The sequence below is a fragment of the Penicillium mononematosum genome, assembly GCF_028829835.1.
Source record: "Penicillium mononematosum strain IBT 11891 chromosome Unknown utg000003l:1.0-8172316.0:1.0-8177699.0, whole genome shotgun sequence".
Taxonomy (NCBI): Eukaryota; Fungi; Ascomycota; class Eurotiomycetes; order Eurotiales; family Aspergillaceae; genus Penicillium; species Penicillium mononematosum.
The window spans coordinates 43264-55634 of NW_026643273.1; the positions used below are offsets into that span (position 1 = coordinate 43264).

The 12371-nt window shown below is 52.1% G+C and overlaps 7 protein-coding genes across 7 annotated transcripts; 4 read left to right on the forward strand and 3 right to left on the reverse strand.

Moving 5' to 3' along the window:
* Nucleotides 1-78: 78 nt before the first annotated feature.
* N7519_004905 (putative pyridine nucleotide-disulfide oxidoreductase AMID-like) lies at nt 79-1509 on the forward strand (the record flags this gene model as incomplete). The annotated part of the gene is given in 5 exon segments (XM_057291681.1): nt 79-286; nt 346-687; nt 750-1107; nt 1160-1375; nt 1392-1509. The coding sequence occupies 5 exon segments, from the start codon at nt 79-81 to the stop codon at nt 1507-1509; spliced, it is 1242 nt and encodes a 413-aa protein (XP_057146492.1).
* A 313-nt stretch (nt 1510-1822) lies between these two features.
* Nucleotides 1823-2542, forward strand: N7519_004906 (glutathione S-transferase family protein; the record flags this gene model as incomplete). The annotated part of the gene is made up of 2 exons (XM_057291682.1): nt 1823-1876; nt 1931-2542. The coding sequence occupies 2 exons, from the start codon at nt 1823-1825 to the stop codon at nt 2540-2542; spliced, it is 666 nt and encodes a 221-aa protein (XP_057146493.1).
* A 213-nt stretch (nt 2543-2755) lies between these two features.
* Nucleotides 2756-5085, reverse strand: N7519_004907 (GMC family oxidoreductase; the record flags this gene model as incomplete). Its single annotated transcript, XM_057291683.1, has 2 exons — nt 2756-3528; nt 3600-5085. The coding sequence occupies 2 exons, from the start codon at nt 5083-5085 to the stop codon at nt 2756-2758; spliced, it is 2259 nt and encodes a 752-aa protein (XP_057146494.1).
* A 903-nt stretch (nt 5086-5988) lies between these two features.
* On the forward strand, nt 5989-7438 carry N7519_004908 (uncharacterized protein; the record flags this gene model as incomplete). The annotated part of the gene is given in 4 exon segments (XM_057291684.1): nt 5989-6100; nt 6155-6322; nt 6333-6401; nt 6459-7438. The coding sequence occupies 4 exon segments, from the start codon at nt 5989-5991 to the stop codon at nt 7436-7438; spliced, it is 1329 nt and encodes a 442-aa protein (XP_057146495.1).
* A 127-nt stretch (nt 7439-7565) lies between these two features.
* Nucleotides 7566-9391, reverse strand: N7519_004909 (rRNA (cytosine-C5-)-methyltransferase RCM1; the record flags this gene model as incomplete). The annotated part of the gene is made up of 3 exons (XM_057291685.1): nt 7566-8457; nt 8628-9130; nt 9194-9391. The coding sequence occupies 3 exons, from the start codon at nt 9389-9391 to the stop codon at nt 7566-7568; spliced, it is 1593 nt and encodes a 530-aa protein (XP_057146496.1).
* Nucleotides 9392-9755: 364 nt separating this feature from the next.
* On the forward strand, nt 9756-10433 carry N7519_004910 (GNAT family N-acetyltransferase; the record flags this gene model as incomplete). Its single annotated transcript, XM_057291686.1, has 1 exon — nt 9756-10433. The coding sequence occupies one exon, from the start codon at nt 9756-9758 to the stop codon at nt 10431-10433; it is 678 nt and encodes a 225-aa protein (XP_057146497.1).
* A 695-nt stretch (nt 10434-11128) lies between these two features.
* On the reverse strand, nt 11129-12163 carry N7519_004911 (FYVE zinc finger domain-containing protein; the record flags this gene model as incomplete). The annotated part of the gene is made up of 2 exons (XM_057291687.1): nt 11129-11512; nt 11741-12163. The coding sequence occupies 2 exons, from the start codon at nt 12161-12163 to the stop codon at nt 11129-11131; spliced, it is 807 nt and encodes a 268-aa protein (XP_057146498.1).
* Between the last annotated feature and the right edge of the window lie 208 nt (nt 12164-12371).

The following is a 12371-nucleotide window of genomic DNA, read 5'->3' on the forward strand; positions in this document are numbered from 1 at the left end:
TTCATTCTCCTTTTCCACTCTCCTTCTCTTTCTTCGGTTATTGCTCGTGTCACACATAGCTCTCCTTCTCAACCCATAATGCCCTCCAATGACTTTGTCCGAACTGTATCCCGCAACTTCCGAGTACTTGTGATCGGGGGCTCTTATGGTGGTCTATCTGCTGCGTTGGCCCTCATCGATCTTTCACAGGGTCGCCTCCCGCGTTTCAACTGCAATCCTGATGCCAAAGCTCCGCCTCATCGCGTTCCGATACAGATAACCGTAGTTGATAAGCGAGATGGCTATTGTAAGCTCCCCAGAATATCAACCATTCATTCACCATCACACTCTCGCTCACATGTATAGTTCATCTAATAGGATCTCCAAAGGCCCTAGCCTGCGAGAAATTCGCGTCCGAGGCATGGACTCGTTTCCAAGATATTCCCGGGCTCAAGTCTCCAGATCTCAGCTTTATCCAGGGAAGCGTCAGTTCGGTTGATTTCAGTGCCAAAGTTGCCCATATTGTCGATGCAGACACCAACAACAACCGCACAGAGCCCTATGACTACTTGATTGCAGGCTCAGGGCTGCGTCGGTCTTTCCCCACTGTTCCCCAATCCTTGCGGCGAGATGAGTTCCTCAAAGAAGCCAGAGAACATATGACGAATGTGAAGCAAGCCCGTGATGGCATCGTAGTTGTCGGTGGAGGTATGTCTTCTCCATCACTATCTGCTACTTTCACCCCGCTAACGTCCCTCTTTCATGAATAGGCGCTGTGGGCGTGGAGATGGCTGCCGAATTGAAGATCCTTAACCCAGCACAAAAGGTCACCCTGATCCACTCACGCAAGCGCTTGTTATCTTCGGAGCCGTTGCCCGATGGCTTTGCCGAGCGCGTAGTTTCTATATTGCGTGATACAGGAGTGGAGGTCATCCTAGGACAACGCGTTATCGATACCACCGCTGTGGAGACGAAAAATGAGACAAGGGTCTGGAATCTCACGCTCAGCGATGGCCAACAACTCAAAACTGGCCATGTTCTAAATGCCGTCTCTCAAAGCGTTCCAACATCAACATATCTGCCGAAAGAGGCCTTAAATGAGGAGGGATACATCAAAGTGCACCGCTCGTAAGGCTGTCTCCCCAAAGTTACTCACAGAATATTTCTAATGTTATTGCAGACTACAATTCTCCGGTGCTATCCCTAACGCAGAGCATCATTGGGCAGTGGGAGACCTCACTGCGTGGGAAGGTATCAAGCGCTGTGGTGGTGCAATGCATATGGGCCATCACGCGGCGATCAATATCCATCAGCACATGATGGCCCAGTGCATAGGCGGAAAGCCAGACTACCAGACCCTGCAAACCGTTCCCATCTGTGATGGGCCTGGCTCTCGGTAAAACGGCTGTTAGTTATATCCCTAGCGAGGGCACCCGCGAGGGCGAAGACCTAATGAAGAGCTTGTTTGGCAAAGACATGGGACATACCAGTGCGTCTTTATCATCAGGAATTTTTGAATTGAAAAGCTGACCCGAATTGTAGTTTGTTGGAACTATATGCGCCTCGGTGAGGCATGCTAGACGTGGCCGAGTAGATCTGGGAGTGGGGACCTGGGAGTTGAGATTCATTACATTTGTATATCATATGTATATTATAATTCCCCCGAGCATTCCAGCGGTATTTCTATAACTTTACAAATCATCTCTATAGTCTTAGTCAAATTCCTGTTTTGCTTAGAAATCCGGTTCCACTTGATTCCCCCACGTTCGTTGGCTTCATATAAAACAACCCCTTCATTTTACCATTGTAGGCAAAAGCATATCTCACCTCATTCATATCCACAATGGCACCATTCGGCACTATCTACTCTTATCAGCCCAGTCCTCGGGTCATGAAGGTAAAAAGAAAAGCACGCGAATGGGACCCAGAACCCTGAGCTAACCCCCTATAGGCCCAGGCTGCGGCCAACCTGAACGGCCTGGAGTTGGCGGTTCCGGAATTCGCCATGGGAAAGACAAACCGCACCCCGGACTTCCTGTCTAAGTTCCCTTTGGGTAAGGTGCCCGCCTTTGAGGCTGCCGATGGAACAACCCTGTTCGAGTCGGACGCCATCACCCAATACATTGCCGAGAGCGGCCCGGCCGCCGATCAGCTCATTGGAGCCACCCCGGCCGAGCGCGCCACCATCCGGCAGTGGATCTGCTTTGCACAGGGCGAGATTTTGGACCCTGTGACGGAGTTGGCGCTGTGGCGTCTCGGTATCCGCCCCTACGATGAGAAAGTCGAGGAGACCAACATCGCGCGTCTGGAACGCTCGCTGGGATGTCTCGAGACTCACCTCAAGGACCGCACTTGGTTCGTGGGCAACGAAAAGCTCAGCTTGGCTGATATTACTGTTGCCTCGGCCCTGGTCTGGGGTTTCTCCATGGCCATCGATGCTGAGATGCGCCCAAAGTTCCCCTCTGTGGTCGCCTGGTACGAGCGCATCCTCGAGGCCGAGGGCGTCAAGGAGGCCTTTGGTGAGAAGAAATACATCGAGAAGCGTCAGGGTCCCCAAGCTTGAGGCTTGACATGATAGAAAGTAAAATAGCATTAGCACCCGATCAAAGAATTATGATATTATATTCGGCTTCACGAAGCACTTGGATTATATAAAACGAAGGAACCTACGGGATCATGCTAGGCATATCATAACATATAAACAACTGACTCTCAAGCGGTCGGGCCAGTACATATTGACAAGAACTGAAGAGATATTCCCACGGAAGGCATCCCGTCACAGACGAGCCATCACGCTGCCCTCGCCTCGTACCGTCCCCATCGCCCGCGCGAGGTTTCGGCTGGCCCAATCGGCGATCGCCATGTTGGTGACCATAGGGTTCACACCGCTAGCGCTAGGGAACACCGACGCATCCACGACATACAAACCGTCAGTACCCCAGACTTGACAATTCGGGTCCACCACACCTAATTTGGGTGACTTGCTCATACGGCAGGTACCCATCTGGTGTGCACTGGCAAACAAACCACGCCCCGGGTTCAAAGGGGACTTCCGACGAAGCTCGTCAATCCAATTCTGCAAGGCCGCGTCGTTGATGCCGTCAGGAGCCTCGGGGTCTGAAGCCTCTGGCCGGATGAACGGGGGAAGGTCGCGGTAAACGGTATGGAACTCTGTGGCGCCGGTGATGTACGCAATCTTGGCGCAAGCAATCATGGCCTCCACGATGTGTTTTCGGTCAAAGGCAGAGACCGTGTAGTCAATCCGGCACCGTCCATCAACAGGATCTGGGTAAACACGACCAGTATCGCGGTCTTTGGTCAAGGTAATGAAGCTCGTGCTGCGGCGCATCTTGGCCGCCCACAGCTTGTACTCCAATGAGTCTCGCCAGGGGAAGATGGGAATGAACACGGAGGGCATCATTGAAACAGACTCAATCTTCACACCATGTCCATTTCCATCGAGGTCTTCAAACTCGTTGACAACCGTTGTCAGTGCAGAGCCTTCCCAGGGGTGAGTCTCCTCATTAAAGACAGCACCAGCTCCCATAACTATGTAATAAACAGTAAGTGTCTGTGATTTGGGTTATTGGGGGCGGGGGCGGGGAGTGAAGAGTACTTACCTGGGTGAAGGTAAAGGTTTCGGCCAATCTGGGGGTTGTTCAAACCACTACGCAACAGCAGAAGAGGGCTTTGCAATGTACCGGCCGATATAACTACTTTCTTGGCCTTAATAATCACCTTACGCTCCACCGCCGCAATACCACCGAGGCCCAAGTGTGAATCCCGCGACTTCCAGGTTCCCTGCACGCCAGAAGCAACCTTTCTGCCGTTGACATAGGTGAATAGCACCTTCTCGGCACAGAATCCTTCCATGAAGCTCGCGCCGGCCTGGGCAGCGTCCACAAGGAATGACTCCGTCGGACCTTTCTTCCCACCCGAGGCACATCCTAACGTGCAATACCCACAGTAGTGCTCCCCGTCCCCAGTGTTTTGGGGAACTGTTTTGGCAGCGTAGCCCAGCTTCCTGGCGCCTTCAAGAATCACCCTATTCTGATGGTTATGCTCAACGTGCTCCTCGTTAACACCCATGCGATCGCAGACGCGGTCCAGGCTTTTCTGGAAGTCTAGGGAGGTGAAGAAAGGCAGCCCAGTATCCGCCCATTCCTGTCGGACATACCCCTGGGTCTGTAGAGATGCTGACCAGTTAACGGTACCACCACCGCCCCATGTTGAGCCCGCTAGGACTGCCATCGAACCATCGTCGCTGGAGATAGCACCTCCGTTCTCAAACATGTTGACAAATCCCTCATTCGGGCCCATGGGGAACGTGTTGGATGGATAGGAATAGGACTTTTCCACAACCAGCACTCGGTGACCCGCTTCGGCGAGGTTCTTTGCAGTCACGCTACCGCCGCAGCCACTTCCCACGATAACGACGTCGGTTTCAATCATTTCTGGCTGGTCCCCAGGAGGGAATTGCAAAAACTCATACTGGAAACCGTCGGCGGGTTTGCCATGAACAGGCAGGCGTGGGAACCCCAGAACTGGGCCTATGGTTGGACTGGTGATAATCCAACATTTCTTAACGATGGCGGTGAGTCCTCGGTAGATGGCGCGGAGAGGAGGCAAGCGAGAAGTGTCCCATCCACGCACAACCTTTTCCCGGAATTCCACCGGTTGGTCCTGGATTGGCGTGGTGGAACCCGTTATAATCAGCGAGCCCGCACGGGTGTTGAGCGCAGTCAGGATAAACCCGAAGCCATTCCTTCCCTCGTCATGCACATAGTCGCCCAGGAGTCGCTCCACTATGGCCCGGAATTGCGGGTTTGAAGAAACATTTTCATGCAGATATTGGGTGGCAATGTTCACGGCATCCGGTCCAGAAATAACCGTTGACAAGCTGGATACGGCAGAATTCCACTCTGCATCTGAAATCACTCGGTCGTTCGATGACTTGGCCGTTGCCGCCGTGTGGATGGAGGGCACAAGTGCGTCGGCCAGCGCATATAAGGTCTTCCACTGCAACTCTGAGAAGTAAGTGGCCGAAGGCGCTGGCGGAAGAGGGACATCCCTCGGGGTGTATGTGGAGACAGCATGGGTGGGCATAATTGCAACCAGAACAAAGGTCTCGTAGATCGAGCTCCGATGGTAGCAGAATGGGAATAAGAATAAGAAATGAGATTGTGGAGCAAAGAGAGAAGTGCATCTGGGCACGGGTCACGGACGTTTATAATATACGAGCTCGAGGTCCCCACTATGGTAACAGATACATATTTGTTCTTGGGGGGGAATCTTTCGGACAATCGTGGAGAGAGTAGTCCGTATAGACTAGTATGGACTCCTCCATCATACTGTGTCCTGTCAGCCCTTTCAGCCCTTTCAGCCATTTCAGCTCTCACCCAAAAAAAAGGAAACACCCCCAAAACCCGGGGGAGAAGCCTCGGTTGGGTGGAGTCGAAAGTGAGCATGTTGATTCTGGTGGGGGGGATATTTTGAATACCTCGACCAGTTAAGATGCAAATCTTCCCATTGACAATTTCCAAAAGGTCAAAGTTCCCTGGAGAGGCAGATCCCCCCCCTCTTTTCTCCGAAATAAGGGGCTCACAGGCTCTCACGGGCTCATTTGCGGGGGAAATTGCCGAGTTCCAGGGCCATGTGAGAGTAACCTTGAGACTAGAGCCTTGATAGGAAATGAACTTCAAGATAATGAACTTCAAGATACTGGAAGTTCATGTCAATGGCAGATATACAGTCCTACCGCCTTTTTCTGCTGAGAGGAAATATCTATACAACATACATGTATGTATCTATACCATGTCTAAGGAGACTAAAATAGACATACAAAGATGCTGTCTGAGACTATCTGAGAAGACCAGGCTGCGCATAAACTATTCTTGTAATAGTAGTGTTGTAGTGTGTAGTCTAGTGTGTGTGTGTGTGTGTGTGTAGATAGTTGGGTGAGAGTAACTTCTCCGCCCGGACTTTGACGACCTTGACCTTTCTCAAACAATGGACACCCAAACTCCCTCTAGCAAATGTAATCTGCCGAAAGAGAAAGTCTTCTCTATTCAGATTGGTTCCGAGATCTTTCGTCTCTCGGGTGCTTCAATTGCCTCTGATGGTAAACGCACTTATTCTCTCCCATCCAACTTCGAAACTGACCCCTTTCCAACAGCTCCATCCTACTTTTCACGCTTCTTTGAGGATCAATTGCTTCAGAGTCAAGATGTCGCCAACATAAGGACCCTCTATATCGATCGCGATCCCACGACATTCCGCGAAATTGCTAGGCATCTGCAGGTATGGGACACCATGGACAAACACGGACGGAGACTGATAGGTGGTGCATCTAGGCTATCATGTACGGCCCCAGGATGGCGCGCAATTCGTGAAGCTATTCGCAGATGCGCAATTCTATACATGTGAGCATTCGCATTCTCTGTCCATATACCATGGAAAGTAATGGCTGACCCCGATAGTGCCCCGATTGATGTCCCAGCTGTTCGAGTCCGAATGCTTTATTCAGATCGGCGACCGACACTTCCAGATCCCCCGCGATATCTTCTCAGGTCCCGGTGATTCCCCAAACTTCTTCACCCTCGGATTTGCCGCCTTCTTTGCCTCCCCGTCCGAGGTGTTCCCGGGCCTGGACCGCCAGGGTCTCTTGCGACCTCCGGCCATCATCCCCCCAAGCGTGCCGAACCGATCGGCGGATGTCTTCGATGAGCTCCTGCATCTGCTGCGCGGGTATCCCCTACATATCAGAAACGAGGATCATCGGGCTTCGCTCCTACGCGACTGTCGTTATTTCCACCTACGCGGCTTGGAACAAAAGTTGATACCGCATCAGATAACCACGAATCCCTTCAGCCATCGTTTGGAAATAGTCATCCGGCTTGAGGATGTGCGACCGTCTGGGATTCAGTTTGCCTCTCATACGGTTTCTGGGTCGCCTATGGGTGGAATGGTCACATACGCGCGCCCCTTTGTAGACGAGAGCGCTGCGGATCTGGTGGTCGAGATCGGCGATGAGTCTAGTCTGATCCATCCGGGGAGCATGCGTGCTGACTTCCTAGGCCTGTCAAAGCAAAGAATTGCCAGCCTGTTACAGACGGTAGGCAAAAAGATGAACCTGCCTGATTCACATCCACCATTGGGCCAAGTCCCAATTAAGGTCCGTGTCGACCGTGAAACTGATCTCACGGTGGATGGAGAACAAGACCCCCAGCATTTGAGGATACCAAGAGCCAAGGCCGAAGCTGGCGAGGATGATGTCCCTGCAGCTAAACGCCCACGGGTCGATAATACGGACGATCGGCCCTGGGTTGTTCGGACAGGACAATGGCGATTGCAAGTGCAGACAGGCCCTACCGGGGCATACGAAGTTGTCTTGGTCGCTGTCAAATTGGACATCTATACCAGTTCACAGGTCCGAAACCGGTCACGGAAATTCCTCTAGTCGCGTGTACGTCTGTTCGAGTCTCAAACTGCATCATATGCCAGAAGACTTGAATGTACGATATCAAACAGATGCTCTCGGGGATTGTTGCACGCTGGGCAAACTTGCATTAATATATAATTTTTGTCTAATCGGAGAATCCTCCCCATTCTTCATCGTCTTCATCGTCTTCATCGTCTTCGTCTTCATCGTCTTCATCGTCTTCATCGTCTTCATCTTTTTCCTCTTTTTCCTCTTCATCGCTCTCACCGTGCTTGTCGTGTCCACTTCCCTTCGCCGGAACAGCCGCGATAGCGTGACCAGGGTCACGAATGAATCCAGCTACGAAGAATCCTCCGAGGCCTTCTGCGTCGCCTTGCCAGGATCTGATGCACGCTTCTAGTGCCTCGTCAGAGAGATCTACCGTGCCCGATGGCCCTGTCTCTCCTTCAGCTGGCCGCTCCTCTCGGACACCTCGTTTCTTCCATCGACGCAAGCCATCAGGCTGCTCATCGCGCCGCAGGAGGCGCCAGCCGCGCTCTTTGGCGACCTGAGAATTCAGAATGCGAGCCACGACACCCTCATTCTCAATTAAGTGAATAGAACAAGTACTGTACGTCACACGGGTAGCATTCGAGAAACGCAGAGCGTGTTCAACGATCCGCGCTTGGATGCTTGATAGTTTGGTCAGTCGCTCTGAGTCGATTGTCCCATCTGGGATATCATTTTCATCTATGGGCGCTGCCTGCGGAGTTCCCATGGTGGCTTTCGACTGTTCACCATCTGCTTCGTCTTCGTTGCCTGGGCGTTTCCTTTTCTTTCCATGTGACTTGGGCGCCTTGTATGCTGCCGCAGCAGGGAGTGTGAACTGAGGGACATCGTCACGGCCGATGATTCCGCTACCAGAACAACTGGGATCCAACAACAACCCAGTAACTTTCTCAAACTGTTCATCTTCCGGGTCAAGCGCAAGGAAATCCTGACCCTGCAGCACAGTGACCGAGTCAGCCCCGGCCAGACTAACCATTTTCTGCAGCGTTCTGGAACGCATGGTAGATGCATCCATAGAAAAGATTCTCTGTTTGCTGTCTTTGTTCCCCTTTTGTTGTTTGGCCAGAAGCGAAGCCAAGTGCGTAGTCTTATTCCGGGGGCAGCACAGCCATCAATCAAGTCGCCCTCCCATGGCTTGCTGGGCCCACAGTCACCTAACAGGAGATATGCCGGAAAGCAGGACGCCTTGTCCTGGAGAATGATTTCTCCGGTTTTGTAGGCAGATGAGGCAGTGAAGTCTGCGCCGAAAGGTACCGCCACCAAATCTGGAATGTTGGCATCGATGAACAATCGAGGCTCTGGCTTTCGGCTTTCCAGCTCGTCTTCTGGGGCCAATTCTGCAAGAGTGTCTACCCGACGGTAAGACTTGAACGTAGTGCTCATCTGCTCTTCAAGTGTAGTGCGGATATTATTGATGCGCACCCAGCGCGGGTACACGAAGTGGCTGGTTCCATCAGCCAGTCGTTTCTCACGTATGACGACAGACTTGAATTGCTCGATAGTGGCACACCCACGACGGACACGGGCCTTGGTGAACTCAGCCCTTAGCCTGGCCTTGTGACGCTCCACTGTCTGGCGCAGTGTGTGGGTTGCTGGTGCGGCAATGCCCTTTTTCGCGAGTAGGTGATCATGAACGAGGAGAAGAGCAAGAAGTGGAGAGAGCTAGATGGAAATCACTTAGTCAGTCAGTAGGTATCTCAGGTGGTTCCTCTAAAGTCAGCTCACCTTGCGCTCCAGGGCGAGAATGCCTGACTTGTCAATGACTTCTGCCAGCACCGTGTCCCATTTAGCAGCCTCCGTGATCAACGCATAGATCTGCGCTGGAGATGCGCGCAGGTCCCGAGCGCTGTAAACCCGGGACTTGAATGAGCCCCCTGAGGAGGGTGCAGTCAAGATAGCAACCGCATCAAAGTAGAGGGACATTGGGAGTATGGAATGTTGGTCGGAGAAATGGGAGGATTTTCGCTATCGAAATGATATTTTGGTGCTGTTTGTTCTGTTTGCATCAGATTGTATTGAACCATGAGACTATAAAACGAGCATGGCTTCAAAGGGTACATATGTATTATAACTTCGCTGTGATAAGAGCACTGTCTCGTCGTCTTCAATTATATCCAAACCCAACGACGGGTAGCGTTCAATGTTTTGTGGCTGATCTCGTCGGTATCTATATATCTGCATGGGCCTTCCGCCATGACCTTTAGCTCCTTCAACTTCCCAGATCTTCACTGTCATTGCCATTGAAGACCCTTTAACCTTCTTCTTTTTTTTTCCATCACCTACCAGAATGGCAACCAAATCAACGTTTAGCACTTCAATACAGCCGCCTCCAGGACCCAACGCAAAGCTAGTACTCCCATCCCAAGACTTAAGCAACAACACCAACCCCACTATCTTCAATGATGCAATGATAATCCGAAAGTCCGTCTTCATCGACGAGCAGCACTGCACCGCAGACTCCGAGATCGACAGCGACGATGCCCGCAGCTGGCATTGGGTACTATACGACAACTCCGCTGCGACCTCCACGCCGGTGGGGGTTATCCGCCTGGTACCCCCGCCACAGGTACCTCACGCCCATCTCACGGAAGCGCCAGCGGCGGCAGTCGCGCGGGGAGTGCCCGAATTCGACTGGACGCACGAACCTTGTATCAAGCTGACCCGGGTGGCGATCATGCCGTCGTTCCGCGGCCTCGGACTTGGGCGACGATTAGTGGAGACGGCGCTGGGCTGGGCGGCTGTGCATGCGGCAGATATAGATGAGGCCGCGGCGCAGATCGCTGCGAGGGGGAAATCACCTGTTACTCCGACTCCGTGGCGGGGGTTGGTCCTTGTGCATGCCCAGGTGGATGTGGAGGGGATGTATGCTGGGCTTGGATTTGCAACGGATCAGTCGTTGGGTCGGTGGGATGAGGAAGGGATTGAGCATGTGGGTATGTTCCGGCGGGTGGTTCTGGATAAATAATGATGATCTACATGGGGCAAACATAGTCTACGAGTAGAGAAAAAGCTCATATGGGTTCAATATCAATGGATTCGACTAGATCGAACTAAATCGAACTAGATTTGAACGGGAATTGCAAGAATATCACATTCCCTCAAGCATGGGATCAGGGACCAGTAAAGAAGAAACATCAAATGAGATCGCCGCGCAACAAAAACCGACGGGGTATCCTGATCAACGCAAAGCAAAAGAAATGAAAAAAGAAATAAAAACTCCACCGGGCTGCTAAGGACCGATGAGTATCGACGCAAAGAAGAAAAAAAAAAGAAAAGAAAACAGATACAAAAATCAACCGAGCCGCTAAGGGCCGATGAGTATCTGATCAACGCAAAGCAAAAAAAGAAAAACAAAAAACAAAACAAAAACAAAAAAAAAAAAGCAGAAAAGCAGAAAGCAACCGGGTCGCTAAGGGCCGATGAGAACCCTCTAGGCATGCAAAGTCATGACATGACTGCAGAAAACAGAGAAACAGAGAAGCAAAGCCCAGGGCCCAGGGCCTGTCAGAAACGCCAAAGCCATGGTCGCCAATAGAGAAAAAGCAGGTCACGCGCGGGCATGACTCGGTAAAGTGAAGAAGATTATGACAAGTAAGATCAAGTGAAACGCCGAGCTGCAGCAGTCCTGCTGGCCACAGTAAAGGAAATATGGCAATGCGTTTAGAAAGTGCTCCAATTCCAGTCACGAGGAACGGAGGCAGCGACCTCGGTCTGACCCACGGTGGACTCGGGATTCTCGGTATTCATGCCCTGGGAGTCGGCACCAGAGATGCCAATCTGCTGAGCATCGATGGTATTCTGGATCTTGTTCAGACGGTCGGAACGGTTCTCTTCCCAACGTTGGTGGGCGCTCCAGCACAGATCGCAGGCACGGGAGGGGACACCATCGGGATGGAAGCGGGCATCCTGGTCGAGGGGAACGAGATGAGGTGTGTGGGAGGCGCAGAAGACGTGGCCACAGTGACGGCAGTGGTGGCGGCGCAGGAAAATGCCGAATGAGGAGCGGCAAGTTGGAGAATCACAGTTGGAAGAGGCAGAGTCAGCCTGAATAAAGTTAGCAATTGTCCTCTTAAGAGTGACCAATGCGATCAAAAGACATGTGGGATGCGACAGGGCTGAGGCGGTGGACTTATAGCACGCCATTTCTCGGAAATGACGAGCTCAACACGACATTTGCTTTGAGAACTGCGCAATCCAAACCGAACCCGATCCCTATAAAGGCGCGGAAGGAAGGAAAAGAAGGAACTTTTTTTTCTTTCTCGAGATACTCACTTTCCAGTGTGTTCGGGTCGGAAGGCCGGTTACCGCACCCAGGTGTTCGTTCTTCATCCACTCATGCTGGGCGCTCTGGCTTATTTCGCTGGACTGACTCTCCATGGTGGAGCGGCGGCTGATAGGTTCGGACGAGTCCTCGTTCAGGCTGTCAAGAGAGCCGTGTGCGCTGCGGGGTGGGGTAATGGGCGATGATTTCTGGGGTCGCTCAGTGGGTCGCAGGGCTGCAGGCACATAGAGGGGGCCCTTCAGAGGACGCAGCTGTCGCGACTGGAGAGGAAGTTGGTGCAGGGAAGCGGTGGTCATGCGAGGGGAGGTGGGGGAATTGTTGGAGGGAGTGTTGGTGGCGGAGTTAGTTGGGGATGGTTGACCATAAACCGAAATCTGGTTGGTTGCCGGGTTGGTCAAAACATGAGTCGCCATGATGATAAAAAAAAAAGATGGTTGACAGGGAGAGGATTGGGATGTGTTGAATTGAAAAGGTGGGAGGCGGAATGTTAAGAGTAGAGTATAAAGGGCAATCCCAAGCTCAGCGGCAAAAAGCAGATACCGAGGGGCAAAAAGGAGTTCGAATAAATGTCAGTACGGAGTACACAGAGAGCCGTTCAGCCGGGGAAGAGGCAAGAAAACA